General features: G+C 39.1%; 2 protein-coding genes across 2 annotated transcripts in view; both read left to right on the forward strand.

Moving 5' to 3' along the window:
• The window catches only part of lrfn2b (leucine rich repeat and fibronectin type III domain containing 2b), a 199,498-nt gene extending 185,812 nt beyond the window's left edge, over nt 1-13,686 (forward strand). The window contains exons 3-4 of the mRNA XM_065257406.2: nt 7,516-8,912; nt 12,145-13,686. Coding sequence (XP_065113478.1) covers nt 7,516-8,912; nt 12,145-13,120 — 2,373 coding nt within the window. The 3' untranslated portion in view covers nt 13,121-13,686. The remainder of the gene's footprint in view (nt 1-7,515; nt 8,913-12,144) is intronic.
• A 7,828-nt stretch (nt 13,687-21,514) lies between these two features.
• On the forward strand, nt 21,515-24,152 carry LOC135739130 (ankyrin repeat domain-containing protein 9). The gene has a single exon (XM_065257407.2). The coding sequence runs from the start codon at nt 22,691-22,693 to the stop codon at nt 23,585-23,587; it is 897 nt and encodes a 298-aa protein (XP_065113479.1). The 5' UTR covers nt 21,515-22,690; the 3' UTR covers nt 23,588-24,152.
• The last annotated feature ends 1,131 nt before the right edge of the window (nt 24,153-25,283 follow it).

Here is a 25,283-nt window from a genome sequence, read left to right on the forward strand (position 1 = left end):
AGGCATGATGGGAAAAAAGTCCAATAGTTAATACTCAGGGGAATGAGAGTTCTGGTGACCGGGAGAGGAATTGAGGAGATCCGTGATATAAACAGAGCCTTTGCAAAGCACATATAGAAATAAATGATGACTGGTGGCTTGGTTGTTCAGTTTTCAGGCTCTTTATGCTGATTATATGAAAAGGAAGTATTAATAGTTTTATCCTTTCACAGGGTTTGTGCTATTTATTACTGCAGATAACAGAACATTATGATAAAATAGTTAATATTGATGGCAAACGTGCATGCTTTTTTTGGAGAGAAAGGAGTCTAAATATACCACTAGATATTTATTTCAAAAACCACTTGTAGTCTTTCTCCTGAGTTAACAACGAAATCATGCTTTACATCAACACTATATCCTTACATACTGTTTTTAAAAAATTTGTTTTCAACACCTTTGGTTAACTTTACCATAACATCTGTTAACTTGATAGCAAGCTTTAGTGCATTTTTACCATGTGTGAAATAAGTTTTGTCATACATTAAGGTATTATATTGGTCCCACACAGAAGGCAATTCATTTATGTACATACTAAAGAGAGCTGGGCCTCATACAGACCCCTGTGGAACTCAATGAATACAATCAATTAGATTTATGACTTTCAGTTCTGACAGACTGAGAACTGGGGAAAAGATAGGATTTAAGACAAGCTTAAAACAAAAAGAAATAATTTATGCAAAAGATTGTTATGATTAACAGTGCTGCATGATTTCTGTAAATCAAGAAACAGAGCCCTTCCACCTCTATTCATTAATGCCTTATTTGTGAAGTTTCTATTGATTCTCCCTAACATTTTTATATCACTTTTCGCAGTTGTTGACAGTGTTTGCAAAGCAGCTTTACAGATGACACAGAATAAAATATGCATACATAGAAATGATCAGTAATTTGTTTAGCAACAATTTTTGATTTTGGCAAAATACTAACTATAAATCGAAGGGCATCACCACCTTTAAACACAGAAGTCACAACCACAGGTTTTTAAAAAAATATTAATAGTAATAATGTACTTTAATGGATTACAGAACTAATCTCTTTCAGCAGAAATGTTTTCATGCCATAGAAATCCTTAGCCCTTTGAAAACTTTGAGACTGTAAGAGACATAATTACATCTCTTTCAGTTACTGCTGTTAATACCAGCATCAGTACTAGTACATTCATAGAGCTGTGAAGCTTTGGGCTATTGGATTCATGTAGTAAAAAAACAGTAATAAGGCTCTGTAAAATTGTATCATTATTCTTTTGTTCAATCGGCCTTATTTCAGTACTGTTTTGACCAGTCCGTTTTTTATTCCGTCTCCGTTTAGTTTTTAAAGAATTTTCAGGAATTGACAGACAATCAGATTTTGCTTTCTTAATCCTTATTTTTTAACATTCCAAATGTGTTTCTATCATAAGCCATTTTTGATTGTGTAGCTAATTTTAAAGTACTGTCCTGTACTTTTTTATATTTTCATTTACCTAATGGAGGGACTGTTTTTTATTTTTCAGTTTCATCTGCATTGAGCAAGTAATCACTCAATCTGTAAATTGTAAATTTGACTAAATTTTGACTAAATGCATCTTGCCACTTTATTGCAAATTTTCCAATGTGCATTTTTATGTGCAGAATTAACAAGTTTTTTTGTCTTGATATGAGCACTTTATCAAGTTGCCTTTACACAGAATGATGCCTTCAATTAAAATTGTTTTTGGTAATAAAAACATTAAGAAATCACAGCTGGTATGGTGAGAGTCTGTGATATTTTAGCCAGTCAGGATTTCACGCTTCGTTACAGTAATGCTGTGCATTTGCTAACATCAACTCGGCTGAAATGTCTATGATGCGAGACAACGTCTGGTTACAAATTGGCAGATGTTAATAAACCGCTGAAATTTCTAGCTGTTAATATCAATGTAAACAAACATTCTGAATTCAGCCCTATTATTACAGTATACAAATAGCCCTTTTCCATCGTTGGGCCGAACTGTTACAGTTAAGAGTTATGTTTATAAATTATATGCACTCCCAGAAATAAAGGTACAAAACTGTACCTTTTCTGTCACTGGGCTGTACCCAAAGTTTCCGTTTGGTACCTTTACAGGAATACAAAACAGAATACAATTTTGGATAGATTACCGTACCTTAAGGACCTGCATTGTTAGAAAAAAGTCAAAATATGTACCCTAGCTGTCAGTGGGGCAGCACCCTTTAGAAAGGTAATTGTATGGACCATTAGGTACAAATATGTAAATATTTAGTACCAATTTGTACATTTGAGATACTAATATGTACTTTTGAGGTACTAATAAGCTCTCTTTGGTCCCAGAATGTACCTCTGAGGTACTAAAATGAAATCCTTAGGTGCAAAGCTGAACTTTTTGAAAGGGTACAGCCCCAGTGACAGAAAAGTTACAGTTTTGTACCTTTATTTCTGAGAGTGTATAATATGTGTATTTGTATTCATATCTTGTTTTATTCTTTTATTTCTATTCATATTTTTAACTTTATTTATCTGTGTGTCGTCTCTGTCCACTGGAAGCTGTGACACAAATCATCATTTAATCATCTTACTACATATAACATTGCTATTTACTGTGCATCATATGCTGTCTGTAAACTCTTGCAACACATCAGGCACAAAATGGAAAATGAGACCATATTCATGCTTTCTCAGTCAAATGAGCACAGAATGGAACGGGTTACAAGAAAACAGATTGGAAAAGCATCAAGTTTTGTTCTTAAAAAAGCTTTTTTTATTGACTTCAGTAAATATGTAACAACAGACCTGTTTTATTTCATTGAAAGAAGAATGTATAAAAGTGGAAGAGAAAGCTAAGCCTGTTTTAACTGGTAATCAATGAGATCAGTGTCTATTACGAACAAAAATGTCAAGAGACTCTAGGTCAGGGCTTCTCAAAGTGGGATCCGCTATCTATAGCAGAAAGGGCCTGTGAAATAATTTGCTATTAAGGAATCATTTATTTTTACCTTCATGTAGTCTGAAGTACCTATTTCATTACCTTATTGTGAAACAAAAAGGTTCTTTGGATGTTTAGGGCCAGATTTACTAACATCTTGTGCCAACGCAAACCATTATTTTAGGCGTGATTTACTAAAGATGCGCAGTGGATAATTAGCGCTTTTATTTGTAATGCCAGAAGAACATATTATTCAAAAATATTGTCCAACCGTGTTATTTGTTGAGTCACAGGAGAAGTCACACAATAGCAGTTATTTCAAAACTTCTTGTAAACCTTCATGTTCATCCTTAGGTCATTTTAAGTGTACTTAGCTGGGATTTCACACCCTGAATTTTCATTTGCGAGGTCCGAGGTGATGAACTCGAACTTGGGGCGTTAGTAGATCACCCACCTGAGGATCAGCTTTGCTTATTTGTGACCCTGAACTAATTTGCGCTGCTCTTTTAGTAGATTGCGTTGGTCATTAGGAAATTCAGCTTTTGCCCCTGTGTTTTTTAATTTGCACATTTATAGTAAATAATCTGCAGATATTACCACCCCTATCAGCGCTTTTTTGGAATTGCGCTCTCGTGCAAAATTGCACCGTTTAGTAAATCTGGCCCTAAAGGTTCTTTAAGGGACCAGTACTTAGATTGTGTAGGACCTTTAATTTTAAGAGTGTAAAAATAGTTGTGTTCCTCCCATGTAAGCGAGTCCTTAAAGAACCCCTGCTCTAGGTGCAACCTGATCTCACGAAATTTCCGTGGCATAGTCACAAAATTTTTTGCTAATTTTTCCGTGGCATTCTCACGGATCTCCGCATATTTCCGTGGCCCTGCCACAGACATTCTTTTCTGTGGTATTCTCACGGATTGGTTACTCAACTGTTTTGTCCTATTTTCTTACCATTGTCGCTTCGGTTTAGGGTAAGATTTACAAAAATAACATCCCTACCCAAACCCAACTCTAACCCCAACACCAGGCAACAATTGATTAAACTTTAGAAAATATAAAAGAATACATCAAAAAAATAGTATAAACCAATACTTAAAGTGACATACTAACGCAAACACCAAATTTAACCCTGAACCGAAGCGACAATGGTTTGAGAATAGGAAAAAGCAGTTGAGTAACCAATCCGTGAGAATGCCACGGAAAAGAAAGTCCGTGGCAGGGCCACGGAAATATGTGAAGATCCGTGAGAATGCCACGGAAAAATGAGCAAAAAATTCTGTGACTATCCCACGGAACTTTGTGAGATCATGTTGCAACGTGACTTTATAACGATACGGCCTGCTGATGGTGCTCATTTACTACATACTGTACAGATCCATCGCTTAGTTCGGAGTAACTCTGTCTCTCTGTGTCCTGATGTAACACTGAGCAGAACTTTAATGGCTCACGTGTTAAACTAGACTCATTTCCATCAGATCTCAGCGCACACAGGATATTTCCAGCTGAATGCTTCATACAAGCATTGTGACCCTGATAATAGAAAAGAAGCTGTGTTAATGATTTCTACGCTGTTTGTATTGATGATGCTCTCAGCTGCTTGTGAGATGTAATGTGGTAAATAAAAACCCAAGATTTTCATGAATACATTAGCCTCGTGCTCTGGGCCTGAAGTGTTTGTCATCTAGTTGTGATTATTAATAACATGATCAGTGTGCTCCTAAGCTGCTCCTGGAGGGACGGTGTCCTAAAGTCTGTCATTTCTAGACCAGTAGGGTTGTGTCAATAGATAGCGCTAGCTTTCATGATGATAGTTGGCCTGTTTGGCCATTAATGTTTTATTATCATCATAGTTAATATTATAATCATCATAGTTTTTGCGACACCAATGCGCATTGCGTGAGAAAGCTTGTGGGATTTTCATGCGCAAGAGAGCTTGTAATGCGCATTTCCTCACACTAGAGAGGTTGGCAGGCGTGCAGGGGTTTAAGACCTGGAAGTTTGCTCCCTGGCACACAAGAAATTTACAGCGCACCTAGGCATCAATGAAGCGCTCAGATTAATGGCCTCATGTTTAAGAAGGTTGCACTCGTGACAGTGTTGGCAGCTTTCCTTAAAGTAAAGCAGCTTCTGCATTTTGTTCACCCAATACTATCAGGTATTGCCATCTTACAGGCTGACGTTTGGACAATCTCACTATGGAAACTATATATAATAAAACACTATAATCCACCAATCAGAATTGCAGAAATAATGGCTTTCAAACAGTTTCCTAAATACATTAATCTGTCACTGGCTAAATGAAGACTGATTTGCCTGAAACTCATATGTGTGTTGTTGCTGTGCCTGACTGAACAGAGCACTCAGACAAACAGTTGTTGTGATGTCCTGTTTTGTCAGCATACTCTCCATATTCATACTATATAGAACGTACTATGAGTAGGTACTTTATCTTATTCAGTACCTACTGTCACAGTATGCAATTTCAGATGCAGCCATTGAATTGGACTGAGTCTGTCAGAAAAGAGAGACATACAAAATGTTCAGAGCAGTGGAGGACCAGGATTGAGGACCACTGATTTAAAGACATGCGTCATTGGGCAAACATTTAATATTCCTGTAGACCACAGAGTGCCTTTATTTGTCTTGCCTGTCTCTCTCTGGTGGTGATAGCTGAATGCAGACTGCATTGAAAATTTTTTCAATGCATGTCCTCTGAAGGTTATATAAACACTAGGGATGCAACAATACAGTTAGTCCACGGTTCAATACATACGCCGGTTCTTTATCCACGGTTTCAGTTCGGTTCTGATGACATGGCTTATTAAAGTGTTTTTATTATTCTATGCTTGGGTAACAGGAACAGTGAGACGTTAAGAAGAAAAAAACTTGTTTTATTGCAATTCTCTTTATTTTATGTAAATGCAAAAGTCATCTTACACATTTCTTGTGTGTTGATAAAATAATATAAGATATAATTAAACCAATATCCTGCACCAAGTCGTGGGCAGGATGACATCAGTTTTTTTTAAGCTGCTAACAATATTTATATAGCCTACTGTCTACAAACATTAATAATATGATTAACATTACTGTACATTGTCTAAAAGGTCCAACAGTTACGGGTTTAGCATCAGTGTATGGTCTCTGCGAAATCTTTTCTTGAGTCGAACTTTTTCATCTTGCACGAAAGATGTGTTTGAGGCAAATAATGCTCATTTACGGCAGAGACAAAGCTTTTCAAACACTTTTCAAATAGGCTTCACACCGGTCATATCTGATCTGTACGGAGCCCCTAAGGGCACATGGAGCAAAAATTAAATAAAGTTTAGTTTCATGTGCTCACGTGAAACTTTCATGTGCTCACGTGAAACTTTCATGTGCTCACGTGAAACTTTCATGTGCTCACGTGAAACTTTCATGTGCTCAATTCAATTTTTTCTCTTATGTTGCACAGATCTACCGAGCCCCTAAGGTGACATTGGAGTAAAAAAAATCTATAGTTTAGTTTTATGTGCTCACGTGAAACTTTCATGTGCTCACGTGAAACTTTCATGTGCAGAATTTTTTTTTAAGTTTAGTTCTGCATGCTCACGTGAAGCTATCGCGGGAGCACGTGAAACTATTCGCGCGCACGTGAAAGCGATAGTTTCACGCGAGCACGCAATAGTTTCACGTGAGCACATGAAAGTTTCATGTGAGCACATGAAAGTTTCACGTGAGCACATAAATCTAAACTATAGATTTTTTTTACTCCAATGTCACCTTAGGGGCTCGGTAGATCTGTGCAACATACAGTAAGAGAAAAAGTGGAATTGAGTCACATTGGCTTTGGAAATTTAGTGCCACTTTTATTGGGCTCCGAAGAGTCATTGCAAATCTTACACTAGTCAACATTTGAAGCGGATCACAACCTTTAATATAGTTGTCTTAAAGGTCCCATTTTTCCTGTGTTTTTGAAGCTTTGATTGTGTTTACGGTGCACAATATAACGTGTTCATGTTCATATAAAAACGCAGTATTTTTCACAAAATGTACTTATCTCTATAACGCTGTTTTCACTGACCTAAAAACGGACAGATGTCTTACTTGTTCTATCAAGTCCTGATTGTGTAGTTTGTTTAGTGTGTTGTGGTTTGACAGCAGCTTAGCTTAGCAGAGCTGTTTGAGCTTAGCTGGCGACTGACGTATTCCTGTGGGTGGAGTTTAGTCAAAAACTCTTTTATTGACGTCATTCAACCGGGAAGTAAAGGGTTGTAGTCCAAACTGGTCGTTCACTGTAGGCTTTGAAAAGTGAATTTTGTTAAAGAAAATATATTGCCTGGCAGTTAACTTTGAACTTTATCATTTTGCAGGTATTACTAATGGTCTAACACCAACCTTACACAACAACTAAAGTTTGAAAAATGGGATCAGGAAAAAGGGGACCTATAAAATTTTTAACAATATCAGTTCTTATCTTGGGACAACTTTAATGAACTTATTAATGCAAAGAAACTGACTTTTTTGTTGATCTGTTTCTTGATCTGATTCTTCATATCAATAATCATCATTTCTTGTTTATTTCTCTCCTCCAGGTCCCTTTGTGTGAATTTACCATGGACTACGTGCTTTATCAGCTGCTGGTCCTGAGTATGGCTGTAATGATGGCCCACGCATGCCCCAAATACTGTGTGTGCCAGAACTTATCAGAGTCGCTGGGAACCCTGTGCCCAGCTAAAGGCTTGCTCTTTGTACCACCTGATATCGATCGCAGCACCGTGGAGCTCCGGTTAGGGGGAAACTACATTCTTCGAATCACACGGCAGGACTTTGCCAACATGACAGATCTGGTGGACCTTACGCTCTCCCGCAACACAATTAGCTACATCCAGCCATTCTCCTTCAGTGACCTGGAGACACTCCGATCTCTGCATTTGGATAACAACCGGTTAGTGGAGTTGGGCCCAGATGACCTGCGAGGGCTGGTCAGCCTGCAGCATCTCATCCTCAATAATAACCAGTTGGGTCGCATCTCCGAGAGGGCATTCGAGGATCTTGTGGCATCACTTGAAGATCTGGACTTGTCCTACAACAACCTTTACGCTCTGCCTTGGCATTCGGTCCGAAAGATGATCAATCTTCATCAGCTAAGCTTGGACCACAATTTGTTGGACTACATTCCTGAGGGGACATTTGTGGATCTAGAGAGGCTGGCCCGTTTGGACCTCACCTCTAACCGGCTTCAGAAACTTTCTCCGGATCCCATCTTTGCCCGGGCGCAGGACTCAGAAGTGATGGCCACACCATTTGCTCCTCAACTTTCGCTAAGCATAGGAGGGAATCCACTTCACTGCAATTGTGAATTGCTTTGGTTCCGGCGTCTGGAGCGAGACGATGACCTGGAGACTTGTGCCTCCCCTCCTGGCCTGAAGGGACGCTACTTCTGGAACGTTCGGGAGGACGAGTTTTTGTGCGAGCAGCCATTGATTACTCAACACACCCATAGGATGGTAATTCTGGAGGGCCAGGCCGCCAGTCTACGGTGTGAAGCCATTGGAGATCCCACTCCATCGATACATTGGGTTGCCCCTGATGATCAATTGCTTGGCAACTCATCCCGCACTGTGGTATACCACAACGGCACACTAGAGATCCTGATAACCACGTCAAAGGACTATGGGACCTTTACCTGCATCGCTGCCAACCTGGCTGGTGAGTCGTCTGCTTCGGTGGAGTTGTCGATTATTCAACTACCCCACTTAAGCAATGGTACAGGCCAAGCATCACAACCCAGGTCCCGCCTGTCGGACATTACAGGCACCTCAAGGAACAATAAAGGATCTCCCAATAGCCAGGCAGAGAAGGCGGTGTCCGTGTCTGAGGTGACCGCGGTGTCTGCTTTAGTCAGGTGGTCTGTCAACAAGGCATCTCCTAAAGTAAAAATGTACCAGTTGCAGTACAACTGCTCCGATGATGAAGTCCTCATCTACAGGTACAAAACAGTGTACATCTTACACATTTACAAAATGATAAAAATACTAAACCATTTGAATTTAGGGTGGTATAATGTTTTTTTTCCAAGACTGTTTGCCTTACAATCCACTTGAATATCTTGCAGTGTGTTTACAGCAGACAGACGCTTGCTCTGTTCTGTGTGTGTACAGCTTTGGTGGTAAATCCACAGTAACAAATCTGTCAATAGAAAGCTTAACTGTTCATTGTAGTCTTTGTTGAGTTGACAGTGACCGTAGAATTAAAGAATTTAATTGAATTGAAGAAACAGCTAAATTCATGTAATAAACTTTATTTCTGCGTGTCCAAATACTCACAGATGTCTACGTTCTGCCAGCATGAGAAAAGACTCATTGCGTGATTCGTCATTATGAATGCTGAATGATCTGCTCTTGGAAAACTTCAAACTGACTAAACAAGCTCATATCATAGCCAAGCTTTATAATCCTCAGTAGCCATGTTTACACTATTGGGCCTAATGAGGGCGCGCAAGTGTGTGTCAGAGCCGGATGGGTTACTCTGCCCATCGATTTCCCTTGTGCCAAAGAAAGCCAATTGGGAAATGTGCTGGGGTTAATGTCGGCAATGTAGCTGTATTTCATGTAACCCATGAGTAGAGTGTAAAAGCATGTTTTTGTTTCAGTGCCCATAATAACAGATTACAGAATGTGTTGCAGGGGTGTAGGTTGTGGGGCGGTAACCTCCTTATTCAAAACCATACGTTTTAAACCCCCCAATATTTTAAAATGAAAATCACAGTAGATCAAATAAAAATATGTAGAATTTATTTATTTTGTAACAATACATTTGTTCCTGATCAAATATGAGTTTGTCATAATAAATCAGACAAAAAACCCCGCCCACCTTCATTGAACTGATAGGTAACGCCAAACTAATGCAGCTCTCCAATGAAAGCTTGTCAAGTGCTGCTGGGCAAAGAGGGAGGTTATTTAAAATCATGTACTGAGAAGGAGGTATCGTGTAATAGCTAAACACACTTCACATATATTTTAGCGTAACTTAGTGAAACAGAGGCCGGCTAGTCAGTGAGAGCATTTAGCCTCCTTGTTAGAGTGCCCAACTTCCATGCCGGACCAGTTCGAGTCCCGCCCAGGGCAGGTGCGAGTAGGACCGGTTACACTAGCCAACTAATCCGTTGCAATTTAACCATAACTATCAGTATAACAAGTTACCAAAACAGGCTTCTGTTATGTTAGTTCATTTTTTAATAGTGTTTGTAATCATCAAGGACAAAATTCTTCACATTAGTGTTTGTTTTCTTCCCAAAATGAATCTGACTTTTGAATGATTTGGCTGAATGAACGATTTAAGTGGCTTTCTCATTAAAACAGCAAAGCACTGCAGCCTAATGGCAGGTTTAATATTTAATGTAATTTCTTTCTTTTTAGAGCTTCTCATTTATGTATGAATTTGAGGATGATTATACATAAATCAAGTTTTGAAGTGTAATCTCTATACATGTTTTTAAAACAGATTCAAAGTGAATATAGCAGCAGAGAGATGAGGAGCAGGTGATCAAGATGACATTCAATAAAAATAAATAAAAACTATGAAAACCATATAGACAAACTAAGTTACTTAAGTTGTAAAGTAAGGCTATACATTAATGCCTTTAATGTTTAAAATACTCCGGCAAACAGCTTAGATAGATTATCGTTAGACGGACGGACAGGAAAGAAGAAATTAATAAACTAATAACACATATAAAACAGATTATTATTATTTTTATTAATAAATAACAGGCACGGTTACCCCCCCCCCCCCCTCCAATGTTCAGTGGGTTAAGAAAAATAATCTTGTTTATCCATTTGAATTAGATTACTCCACTGAAAAACATCATAAAATTCAGTATGATTTCTGTAAATCCATGTAAGCATCATCTTATAATCCCCTCTCAGAGAATGAACTGTATAGACATATTGAAGGCTGTATTTGGCATAAGAAATTAAAGATAACCAATTTGCCCCTCCCCTAACCTGTGTATGGATTATCTTGTGTGGATCAACTTGTGTATGGATTAACCGCTTCTCTCATGAATGTAGCCATAGATGCTGGAATGGCGTAAAGAATAAATAAAGAAGAAGAAGAAGAAGAAAGCAAAGATAACTTTTTTACTGTACAGAGACACATAGCTGCATAAAAAAGTAGCCAATGTGAAAGTACAATGCCACAATTCTATTTAATTTAATATCCATAGCACTTTTCACAATTAACAGTGTTGCAAAGCAGCTGGACTGATTCTAGAACAGAAAGCTTGGCCAACTGGCCTGATCCCCAGAGCTCAGGTAAATAAAGGGCAGAATCCAAGAGAGAGAAGCTCAGATAAACTGACTTGGCATATCAAACATTCACTTTCCTTGGCCATGTGACTAAACCTAACCTGATACAGTCAAATTGACCAATCAGAAGACCACCTAAAACCCCACTTTACTGGATAAACATTAATAGTGTTTGATCATTTCTGGAAGCTCAAGAATCCAAATAAGGGTTGTTACCAACCCAGGCTAACTCACCATACAGTACATACTAAAATACATTTCCCAAGGTACATATCGCTGCAATTTTTCATGAAATGTCTAGAGGCATTTGGTTTCTGTCCGTTTATATAACCCAACTGTTGGGTTTGTCAATATTTGATCCAATTATGGGTTAAAAAACAAGATTTTTTTTAAAGTGTACCTCAGCCAAACACGATCAATCCTGACAGTAAAGACATAAGGCATTTATCCACCACAGTCACACAAGCATGAACTGAAGAATGTTCAGTATTGTCTGCTTTGTAACCTTGAATGAATCCTCATCAAAACTAAGATAAATCAAGCGCCTCCAGTGCCTGAAAGATGAAGCAACGTATTTCAGGTTATGCAGAAATGTAGGCAAAGATATATCATTCTACTGAGCCGGTGCAGGTTGTGACAGAAATAAAATTCCTACATTCTCAGCTCTTTTTCAAAATTCCAGCTGTCAACCTCCACCCTAGCTGTAGAGTCTTTGTTTGCACAGTTATAACACAGTTTATAGAACTAAACGCCTCTGTCTTCATTTTCCTAGCTTCAACTCTAATCAAACATTGACAAAATGTGAAATGCTTTTTCATTTGTAATTCACTTTGAATAGAAGCGTTTGCTAGATGAATAAATGTAAATATAAATAACCTATTATTGCTTATTCTGTCTTTGATGTGTTCCTAGGATGATTCCTTCTTCTAGTAAGGCCTTCCACATCACCAACCTTGTATCTGGGACCCGCTATGACCTGTGTGTCCTGGCAGCCTGGGATGATTCAGCCACCACTCTCACTGCCACTAATGTTGTGGGCTGTGTGCAGTTTTTTACCAGGGACGACTACCCGCAATGCCAAGCTCTAACTGGGCAACTGTTGGGCGGCACCATGATCCTCGTGGTGGGTGGTGTGATCGTGGCCACATTGCTCGTGTTTATTGTGATCCTCATGGTGCGGTATAAAGCAGGGGACAGTGATGACCAACTCTCCGGCAAGTTGAGCGATGTCAGTGATATGCCCTCGCAAACCAACGGAGGAAGGCTGTGGCAGAATGGGGCGCCTGTACCGCTCCCCAAAACAAAGCCTGTGGTGGAGGTGCGGGACGAAGAGGTCGAATTTAAGTGCAGCACTCTTCGAAGCAGCTTGTCGTCGTCTTCCTCCAACTCGTCCTCATCATCCTCCGGATTAGCAGATGCCGCTTCTTGTAGTCCCAACAAAGCTCTCGCAAACATCTGGAGATCTGCCCCTCACAAGCCCCTCGGAAACATAGACCAGCTTCTAGGGGCCTTTACGTCGCTTGAGCTTCGGAGCCAGGCCAAGGAGTCCGGTCCATCTGGGAGCTCTGTCGGAGTTGCGGCTACAACTCGGGCGCCCCAAACTGACAAGGAGCCTTTGTTGGGCCGAATGCCGGACTCGCGTCTCGGTCGGCTGTTCATGTTGCCGCTGGACTCTAAACCCAAGAGGAGCCGCTCGTTTGACATGGGTGACTTCACCGTGTCTACGGCGCAGCAGCTGCGTTCATATCCGCGCAGGATCAGCAGTATCTGGACTAAACGCAGTCTGTCTGTTAATGGGACCCTATTGCAGTGCGATGAGGAGGGGGATGCTGGAGGGAGCAAAGGCACCATAGACAGCTCAGAGTGGGTTATGGAGAGTACTGTATAGAGACTCAATCATAGAGGCCACTTACGCACCGCAGCTACACTGACTGTTGCCGACAACTGATGACAGCCAACTGCATTGTGTGTCCCGTGTACTGACATTTTGCTTGCAGAAAATGTGTATATACTCTCTAGAGCATAGTTTCTTTTTTCAGCAGCGGTCGACTAAAAATCGCCGGATGATAAATCTCCTTGCTAATATCAGTGAACTGATTTTAGGAGTGACTTGTGTATTCTGTTCATACAGAGAAGAGTCCTATAAGACAGTGATTCTTCATTCAGATCCCGGGGATCCTCAGCCTCCCACATTCAACAACAGATTTAAAATGTTTACTGCAATTTATAACATCAGTTGTCACAATAAACCTTGTAGCGTGTATGTGGCCATAGATTTCACCCTGCATGATTCTGGAGTCTCATGGCTTTTGTTTGTTTATTATTTGCCTTGCCATATTGAGAACAGTTATCTATTCGGCACCAGTCAGCCGAATGCTTTGTGTATGTGTGTGTGTGTGTTATCTTTACGTCTGAAACATGAACCGATGAGTTTTAATAAATGTCAAAAAGAAACTTGGGACCTACTGCAGTTTTTTACAGCTGCTTTGAGGATCAAAGAACATAAAGAGGAATTTTTGTAAATTGCCAAGCCAACAGTTTCCCCAAAGAACAACATGAAAAACAGTAAACATCTCTGAATTTCTTGTACAGCAGTTTATATGAAATGAATTCAAAAGATTTTATATTTTTATCTTGTTGATCAACGACACTTAGGCTTCGTTCAAGAACTTTCCCTTTACTTCTCCCTCTGTTACCTGCTTTTTATTCATTCATTTTCTTCTTGAGAAATTCTGTGTATATTTTAATGAATCTACATGTCGGTTGTAATATTCTTCTATATTGCTGTATGTGCAAAGGTGAAAAACATATCTTGTTATTTTAAATCATCTAACAATGAAAACCAACCAGACACTTGTACAGTTGTCTACTTTGTGTGATTAAAATGCAGCAGTGTAATGATATCTACTGAAGGCAAGTAGAGTGAAGCCAAGTGCGGTTTATTTAATCCAAAATATAAAGAAACACAAACACATTCATAGGCATGGCATGAACAAGAAAAGACTCACCAACAGCAGATTATAAACGACATTAAAGCTAGACAAAAGACGATGGACCAGTGACACATAAAACAAGAGAACCAATCAAAACATGACACATAAGGGAAATGGGAAACAAGAGACAAACACGACAAGAAATGACTTAAATATAAAGGCGTCAACGTACAACAACAAAACACACAGAACACTTACAAGCAGACTAATCGGTCTGCAGGGCTGGCCCATGGCTTAGGGCCCAGTATCCTGCTCCTGTAGTGCCGGTGTCTCTGCAGAGTTTAGCTCCAAACCGAATCAAACCAGCTAATTAAGGTGCTTCAGGTGTGTTTGATTCAGGGTTTCCACGTGTCCTTGAAATCCTTGAAAGTTTGTGAATCTGGGAAAAAATTCAAGGCCCTGGGAAGTTTTTGAAAATATACATACATAGATACAGATCATTGAAAGTGCTTGAATCTATTTTATGCAAGAAGTTTTCTGGAAAAAAATCCATATTATTCCCTGTGTAGTGTAGGATAATATCATAAAAATTCTAGACTTTTTAAGCACACGTGCTAAACTGTTAGTTTTAAATGCTTATATCTTCTGTATGCGAATGTTGATTCATACCAAAATGCTTTTTTGCATAGTGTTGTTTGACACATGAAAACGTCTCTGGTTACGTATGTAACTGTTGTTTCATGAGAAGGGAACGAGACGCTGCGTCTCCCTTGCCATACTTCCTGCATCCCTGTAACGCCGTCTTTGGCAATATTTCAGATAGCGACATAATATTTCCTGACTTCCGCTTCACCCTGTCTTTGTCGTTAAGCCTCACCATTGGTTGAATCGGATATACACATTCAGACGCACTTACCCCTGGAGGCGTCCCCAAAGTGTCACCGCAGTGACGCAGCGCGAGTTCCCTCGAAAGGGAACTGTAACAATGTATCTTAAAAGGTAACACGATGTAACCCTGTTCTCAACTGAAATGTGTCCCCATATTTAGTCCTTGAATTTGAAGGTATTGGACCTGGAAAGTCCTTGAAAGGTCCTTGAATTTGAAGTTAACTAAGGTGTGGGAACCCTGTTGATTAGGGTTGGAGGTAAACTCTGCAGAGACACCGGCCCTCCAGGACCAGCATTGATGCCTTAGGTGCTTAGGTGATCCCGCATCTCCAGGGGCAGCCAAATCAGTAAACTTTTTTTTACTAATACTAATAATAATACTGAAAAAGCAAATGTCCCACAAAAACATAACTATATTTTGCTCTCCTGACTCACCCTTGTGTCAAAGGCAGATTCCCCACTTGCACAGAGATCCGTTACCTGACCAAATTCACAGAAATTATGTTAAAAAGACCAATGCCTTCTGGTGCAAAAAATTACCAGTAATTAGTAGTCACCAGTAGTGATGTTTTGGGAATGCCTCAGTGCGTCTGAGCATGTATGTCAAAAACATCCAATAGTAGGGCGGAAGGTCATAGGTGAGAGAAAGTATAAAATGTCATCCGGCCAAACCGGCTTTAGCTTCAAGGGGCTGAAGTAGGCCAGGCAGGGATGCCGGAAGTATGACAAGGGAGACGCAGCATTTCATTCCCTTCTCAGGGAATAAGAGTTACAGCCATAACCTGAGACGGTCCCTTTCAAAGGATCCAATTCATAAAATCTGATGAATGTAAGTGGTGAGGACCAGCCTGCTGCATCATAAACATCCTGGACTGAGAGCCTTTAGCCCGGAATACACTGCAGGATTTTGCACTCCTATAAGACCATTACCTTATCACACTGTACGACATGGATCGTCACACGCTAGCGCAATGTCAGCAGCATGCACTAGTGGTAAACAGATACGAGTACGCAGGTCGTAGCAGCAAACATACTGTGCACTGATCATGCTAAATTTGTAACGCTGTAAGAAAACTATTGTATGCTATCTTTGTCACAATCCCGGAAAACAGATGTCTTTGAACCTCACTGTTCAACATAGGACCACAGATGAAGAGATTGTTTCACGATGGAAATCTTTCGTCTGGGACAGCCAAAAATCGTGAAATGTATCCCAGGCTTTAGATGCCGCCATACCTCGAGTCAAATGTGCTCTGACGGCTTAAGGTGAAGGCCATCTAGAGGCTTTTATAGCAGTTTTGAGACCATAACTACTCGACACAGTTCCCTTCGCAGAGAACAAGGGTTACAGGCGTAAGCCAAAATGTTTTTATGACATTATCACTTGTTTGGAGTTCCAGAAACCCAAGTTTTTGTAACGTCACTCAATTCACGTGTTTACACCTTTTTTAGTAACACTTTACTTGAAGGGGTGTTAATAAAACTGACATGACACCTTCATAATTATGACATGACATGTGCCACAAGATTTTATGCATGTTTATGACAACTGTCATTAAGTGTCATTCGTTCAATTATGTCATTTTTAATGCAAAGATGACATTGTTTTTGATGTCTTTGTTATGACAACTTGACATTTACCAATACATCATAACTTGTCATAAATCTGGCATAAACATGACATAGCAGAATAATTATCAAACTTAAAATACAACCTAGCTTTATGGGTTAACATTACATTAAACTGTCATTGAAATGTCATTAAGTGTTAAAACTCTGTCATATAGTTTTATAACAGCATGAAGGTGTCATGTCAGTCTTATGCACACCCTTTCAAGTAAAGCGTAACCTATTTTTTATTAAATTTTTATTCTTTATGGATTTATGGTATTTTAAAATTGAATTGCCTAAATTAGTAATAACTTTATTTGAGTTTATTTAAAGAACAAACTTTTTGTTTCTCAGGTGCATTTCTGTTTCTCAGGTGCATTCATGGTCATAAGATGAAATTGTGGTTTTGTTTTCGTATGATGCTTCGCATCACATCCACACTATGTCTTTCTTTCTTTTTAAAGTTTAATCTTGTTCTGTACACACAAAGTTTGGTTATTTAGAAACATTATAAAGTACTCTATAAACAAACCAAATTTGATTTGTGCAGGAATATTGCATGTAAAACTGAAGTAGAAGTCTGCAGTTTTAAAAGCAGAGATGACTTTATAAGAAATTAGCACAGTTTCATATCTTCACTTCAGTCACTGTATGGCTTCATTTGCAAAAGAATTGAACACCAAACAGGTTAAACTGGTTTTCTGTTTATAGCTGGCAAAACCTTGCTCTGGTTAAAACAGAACAAACATTTTAGTTACAAATACAATACACAGAATATAATATAAGAATAAAACAAATGGACCGAAGCGTGTCCATAAAATTCTTTGCTAAAACTAAAATTAACCTTAAATGGCAAACAAATGTAAAAAAAAAAATTTAAATAAAGCGAATTATTATAATAACCTTGACGCACAACCACTAGTTTGATTTCATGTAAGCAGTAAATTCAACAAGATCTCACGAATTTCCGTGGGATAGTCACAGAATATTTTGCTCATTTGTCCGTGGCATCCTCACGGATTGGTTACTCAACTGTTTTTCTTACCATTGCCGCTTCGGTTTGAGGTTAGATTTACATTAAATGACATCCTTACTCAAACCCAACTCTAACCCCAACGCCAGGTGACAATTATTTTAAATTTAGAAAGTATAAAAGAATAAATCAGAACAAGTAGTATAAACCAATAATTAAAGTGACATACTAACGCAAACACCAAATCTAACCCTAAACCGAAGCGACAATGGTTTGAAAATAGGAAAAAGTAGTTGAGTAACCAATCCGTGAGAATGCCATGGGGAGATCCATGAGAATGACACGCAAAAATTTGCCAAAAATTCCGTGACTAGAGTAAATTAAATGTGTGTATATTATATATCATTGATGACCTCAGATGGTTCCTGCTGTGATTTGATGTTAGATGATTGCTGTCAGTCTCTGTGATGACTTGGCTTCTTCTGTCAGTGGATATCTGTGAGATTTGCGTTGTCTATCTTAACATCGTTTAGTTAAAAATCACATTTGATCACTTTTCTCCTCAAGTTACATGATTTGAAGATCATTCATGCCAGAAACAGTGCTGAACTTTGAATACTTAAGTGTTTGTTTTACTAAATATCAAAGAGACCACAGCGCTTCATATTCAGAAATCATTCATAACTTAGTTCAAATTCATTCAAACCTCGGTTTAAATTGTCTCCTACACTTAAGCCTTTTCAAGAATTAATTACTTGCAAATGTGTTTCATTCATATTGTAATGTAACATTATTTGGTGAAATCTTAATAGGTTTTATACTGCAATGAGATTATTATGTCAATTACCGAAATGCCAGAATAATTGATCAGACACATAATCATTATTATGAAATAATCCAGTAGCTAACAAATTAGATTCACATTTATACATATTTAAACATCTATCGCAAATCTCATTAACACTTCAATTGGAGCTTTGTGGGGTTTTTAATCACAGGCAGTTTGTGCTTATCTTAAAGGAGCTGAATATAACATTGGCTGGGTTATAATTTAAGCCATGTTGGGTAAATATTGGACAGAACACACCGCTGCGTTAAAATTGACCTAATGCTGGGTTGTTTTAGCCCAGATGCTTGGTTATTATAACCCATGGTTGCATGACAACAAACCAACACAGGGCGATCTGATTTTTAACCCAGCATGTGTTCTGTCCAGTCTACCCTTTATGGGTTAAAAATAACCCAGCCATTTTAAGAGTGTGGTCCACAGTCTAATTATTGGAGACGTTTTTCCTGCCCCCTCCCGGGTTGCCAGACACATTCAGGAGCGCAACTAATGTTGGAAGCATAATTTTATCTGCTCATTTCTAAAGTTTGCAGTGTTTTTATTGATTGCAATTACAATCCCATCTATGTGGATTTTTATAACTCAATCTGCAGATCATTTTGGAGGTTGTGTCCACCGGAGGTCGCGTTTATGGGCCACTGCGGTCTCATTTAAGCAAGCGTGATAATTGGCAACCAAGCTGTCGAAATACACTACTGGGTAAATTGGCAGGGGGCAGAATGACACAGACCAGACATTCTGACCAGTAAGTGCCATTTAAAAGAGAAGAAGTGACTACAGCAATGTTTTTCCGAGAAACAGATACTATCCTTTTAAACCAGCTCACATGTTCACAAACTTTAACTAAACCAGTTAAAAACTATTCAAAGCAATGAATCAAAGCAAGATGCATTTTACAACGTTGTAGTCGAGTCCGAGTCAAGACTGAGACCATATAAAGCTGGATGTGGACTCGGTCTTGACGCTGGATCACTGGTCTTGGGCTGCGTCCGAAACCGCATACTGTATAGTAGGTACTGAATTGGATGAAGTACCTACTTACTTGGCGTTAAAACAGTAGGTACTGTATAGTATGAATCCTGGTAGTATGAATGAGATTCGGACGTACTACATCCGCCATGTTGCTACATCACGTGACATACGTCGTCATGTCTTTCAGCGCGAAAACAGCCGCGTGCCTCTTCTTCTTCGTTGGATAACTCCTCGTCCGGGGCATCATGGGATAGTGAAGCGTCCATCGTATGCACACTGCAAAATCTAACCGGAAGTAGTAGGTCATCCGGGTACTTTTCGCATACTGTTTTTCGAATACTATGTATTCGGACATACTACTCGCCTCGCCTACTGCTTTTCGCGTACTATATAGTATGTAGTAGGCGGTTTCGGACGCAGCATTGGTCTGGACTCGACACAAAACTGTCATTTTATGCTTCACAATGTACCAGCATCATTTAAAGCACATTTGCAGTAATGCTGTATTTTTCATTTTCCACAGCAACTGCAGGTGTTTTAGAGACTCCACTTACTGCCATACACTTCTTCAGAGACTGCTAGTGTAGCTGCTCTGTGATAAATGAGCTCTGCTTCTGTTTGTGGTCTGAGAATTGAATCACTGTCTCATAAAACAGGCCACAAACACTCACAGCGTGCGCTGACCTGCATTATTCATTGAGTGGACTTGTGTTCATTCATTTTGAGGGAGTTTCAGAAGCAGCTCTAGAGACTGAAGTTAAACCGAGCATGTTTGTATAACTAACTGATCCAACAAAATTTAAATGGGCACCTGCGTGAATACACAGTAAAGCAAACGGGCTGAGTGGAGTTAATGTTCCTTGACTTATAAAGGTACAATGCATAGATCAAAGATTTCTGAAAACACGACAAGACTTTGTGGAGACGGGATACTGCCCACTTGTGGTCATGAGATGCATTTTAATAGTTTTTCAATACAGAAAACACAATGGGCCTTGATTATGAATCTCACAGAGTAACAAACGCAGATCCAAGGGCAGAAATCATCTTATGACAATCTTCACGTTTGATTCATGAAACATTCGCAATCCTATCGCAAGAATGACAAAGATAAATGTCATTTAAATATAACGCACTATAATTTCTACATGCTGATACAAGAGAATGTTACACCAGGGTGTCTCAATTAGAAATTAAGAGTTAATTAAATGTGATCGGTTTTAATTATAGCAGTGTAACAAAGATAGGAATACCAGTGTTTTTGTGACTTTGTGGGGACATTTTGATGTGCCCATGAGGAAACAAGCTTATAAATCAAACAGAATGATGTTTATTGAAAATGTCAAGTAGCAGAAAGTTTTCTGTGATGGTTGGGGTTAGGGAATGGGGCAGGTAAGGGGAATAGAATATACAGTTTGTATGGTATAAAATGCATTATGTCTATGGAATGTCCCCACAAAACATGGAAACCAGAATGTGTGTGTGTGTGTGTGTGTGTGTGTGTGTGTGTGTGTGTGTGTGTGTGTGTGTGTGTGTGTGTGTGTGTGTGTGTGTGTGTGTGTGTGTGTGTGTATATACACAAAAATATGTATCGGTTTTGACGCTGGATCACTGATCTTGGTCTGGACTCGACACAAAAATATGTATTTCCACATACCAAGATCAGTGATCCAGCGTCAAAACCGATACATATTTTTGTGTATATATGTATGTATGTATGTATGTATGTATATGTACATGTATATACACATACACACATATATTCACCAAAATCACCAAATAAGAATATCTTAATAGATAATTTTAGATAAAGATAAATAAACATAACACTGTACAATAAAGTATAATACAGGACCAACACAATAAAATACTGTTTTTAGTTATACAGTATTGTTCTGTATACTGTAAATTACATTAAATCGAATAACTGTAAAAATACAGGGAAATCATTTACAGTGAACAAAACAGGCAACACATAAACATGATTTTAAAACATTTCTGTTACTGTTTTTGTTACTCAGATACAGTCCTTTAGCAAGGAACCTTTCAGAAGGGCAGAAAAACCTTTTAAGAGTGCAGGAATCGCTGAAAGAAAAACATGAAAGAAAATGGAATGGGATGGTTTCAGTCGGTACAGGGATGGAAATGCTACTCTATAACCTAGTAAAGGTCAGACAGAAATAATAAAAAGCAATTCCGTAGCAAAACACAACCAAATTGAATTCTGTGATGTGTTACTTGTTGATGGTGTTCATGTTTATGAACATCACCGTTTTTCAAGCACTTCAGGAAACAAATTTCATCATTTGTGTCTCCAAGTCAAAATAGGTCCAAAAACTGTGAATGACTGCCCATACACTGTGTGTGCGTGCATGTGTGGGTGCGTGTTTGTGTGTGTGCTTGTGTGTGTGGGCATGTGTGTACAATACAGAGGCCGCATGGATTGATAACCATACTTTACAATCATGTCACTTTCACTTTTATTTATTTTTTTAAATTTCATTTTTTTATTTTGCTACGCTTGCTGAAAAACTATCTAGTCTCATTCCAATGTGCACACTTGGCGAATAAAGCTTATATTTTTCTGATTCTTTAATTGAATTAAAGTTGATGATTGTTAAGAGTTAAACAGATTTTTTTTTTATTTAGATCTCTCTACCATAGCAATAAGAGATTAAAAATGAAAGTCAGTATAATGTTACTGCTTTGGAATGACTGTGTTTATAATAATACATTTATTTGGGACTCAATAGCCTAAATCATGCCTGGTTGAAGATAAAGAAAAACATTCAAATAGATAACAGCTTTTTATACAAGTTTGAAAACTGTAGTCTGTTATTACACAGTTACAAGTGTTGTAATACCTACAGACAAGTATGAATTGACGTAATATGCTCATAAGAATCCCCGTTTATGTATTCTAATTATTCTATCGGACTGACGTGAATGCTGTTTATATTAAACATTATGGAAAGGGACAATGGGCTAATGGATGAGCCTACAGGGTTAAAGAGCCCCGTATGAGCGCATGCGCATTGAGGTCACACTGCAGAACGAGTTACTGACAGACGGACATGAGCCGCGCGTCACTGCTGACACGGCACTGGATCAACAACATGATATCCGCGCTCTTCTACGACACGATTCATTTCATGTGATATATCGCGTTGTTTTTCCACAACGAATGACGCTCTGATCGGCCCGAATTCCCGCTGTCCTCCGGCGCGTCGCACAATGGCATTGTCCGGCCCAAATAAAGTCGACAGCAGAGCCCAGGTGGATGACAAGTGCAAGCAGGAGAAATGCATTTCGTTTCTTTTTTATCAAGCGGTCCGGGACCTGAAGCCCGTTTGGATGTTAGAGGACATGCGCACCATGGAGACGTTTTATTGGGAAGAAGACGCCAAACAGAGAACTTACACCCCGTCCGAAGCGTTGCTGTACGCGATCGTGCACGACCATCAGGCGTACGCGCAGTATCTGCTCAGCCACTATGCTGACGAGGCGCTGGCGATGCCGGGCGAGCGATTCTGCTGCTGTCCGTCATCCGCGCCGCATTTAGCGATGGCCGTGCGCTACGACAGGCGGGACATTCTGGCTCACATATTGCAGGTGGCGCATCAACTGCCCAGTTTGCGCTCATACATGAACCGCGGCGGGTGCTTCCACCTGGAGGACGGTAAGACCCCGCTCCATCTGGCCTGTGAGCTGCTGCGCTCGGACGCGGTCATGCTGTTGCTAGGCAACGGCGCGTCGCCGCAGGCCGTGGACCACAACGGCATGACGCCGTTAGACGTCATTCTTCAGCAGCTCTGGGACTCGAAAGTGAACGCCGGGGCCAAAAAATCCTGCTTGGACAACCTGTTGATGTTTATGCCGGAGATGCGCTTTAAGATGAAGAGTTGTCTGGAGAAAGACGCCAGATGCTGGGCCAAGGTTCTCGGAGAGGAGAAACTGCAGTACCTGATCGGCAGGAATCCGCCTCGATTGTTCCTCGTCGCTATGCAAAGAATCCTCGCGCAGCTGCCACCCGATCAGTTTCCTATGAGTCTTGACAAACTTCCAATTCCCACCTCTCTGAAACCTGTTCCCAGACCGGTCAAACAATGCAGCCATCTTACAGTGGCCTGAAGCGACTGCATCATACCTGTACCTGCCTTAAATTAAATTATTATTAGTATAGCCTAATCAGATCGGCTTTACAAGTCAGTTCAACTTAGATTTTTATATTTTGACTATGAGTTGCTTTAGCAAATAAATAGAGTTGAAATTTGAACGTTTTATGAGGTAACTCATCACTATAGTCAACATATAAAGCACTGAGCTGAAATGACTTTTAAAACCGATTTGATTATACCTAAAAAAAATATGAAGGCAGCAAGAAAACTTTAGTGTATCTCTTTTAAGCATGAATGAAATCTCTGTCTGTCTGTCTGTGGCATGTCATGATGTGTGGGAGAATTATTCTCTTCCTGTTGTCTAAATATGTGATCAATTCATTTTATTATATTTATTGATCTAATATATGTGATTTTAAATATGTCTTGATTTTAAAATTTTTATACTTATGACAAAATATGCAAAGTATGAGATTTATTTATGAAAGATGTGTAAATACCAAGCATTACCTCTTGACGCTGATCTGAGAACAATGGGGCCGGTGGCAATTAAAAACTAATCATGATTTAAACTTAAACCAAGTTTCTTGTAGTTTTATATTTCTGGTGTCTAGAAGGACTTTATCTGGGCGGGTTTCGGTCACGGATCAACAGTCAGATAAGCTGAACTTTTTAAATTAAAATAATAAAAACATACAAATTTGTACAGATGTACATATACTGATGTTAACTAATTATACACATTGTACAATAGAAAAAAATCACATAAGATTAGAAAGAATGAATGAAACCAGGAGAAGGAATAAAAAGAGATCAATTAAATAAAATAAAGATCAAAAAAGTTAAGGGTCTTTATAGCCACCTTATTGACAGAATATTAATACTGCTCGTGTACAGCCTTATCTCCTACAAATCATCATAAAATTAAGTTTCTCATTTGTAAACTAGCATTTTCCCATAAAAGGGAAGGAGGTTTTGAGCACAGATTATTCTCATTATTATGTTTTTGTACCTTAGTTGCATACAGCATATTTGCAATGCCAGAATAAATTACAAAAGGTATTACTAATATGAAATTTTTTTGGTAATAGCCATACTTGATCCTAGCTGATCATTTTGCCATTTAATATAGAGTTCCAATAAGACACAACATAGGGCAGTGAATATCATATTGGGTGCCGTGGCCCCCTGGGGGGGCGGCAAGATGGTGCTAAAGGCCCATGCATGACATTTTATAAAATACATTAATTTATCATACATTTTGTGTAATTAAGATTCAGAAAAACTAAGGCTACTAACCAACAGCACTACTTGTATCATTTATTATGTTCTGTGTATTTTAAGTTTTAGATTGTTTTATGTCATACATTTTCACACACCAAAGTTTGAGAGCCACATATAGAGAGTTATTTCTTTTTGGAAAAGACTGAATGTCTCTTGTTATTTTTAGTGGATGATGAAAAGCAAATGTTTTACCAACTTAGGATCCCATATCAGCAAGAGATGTGGCTGACCAGATTGAAATAGGAAGATCATTCCAGCAGCTGGGAGAAGTGAAGAGAAATGAGCGGGAACGTGACTTTGTGCCCCTTTGTGAAGGTAACACAAGGTGCCGTTCGTTTGTTGAACGTAAGTCTCTGGATGGGGTGTAGGAATGAAGGAAGATGTTAAAGTATCCCTGTGCAGTGACAGTCTTGTAGGTGAGTAGT

Source organism: Paramisgurnus dabryanus, chromosome 12, assembly GCF_030506205.2.
Source record: "Paramisgurnus dabryanus chromosome 12, PD_genome_1.1, whole genome shotgun sequence".
In the NCBI taxonomy this organism is placed as follows: Eukaryota; Metazoa; Chordata; class Actinopteri; order Cypriniformes; family Cobitidae; genus Paramisgurnus; species Paramisgurnus dabryanus.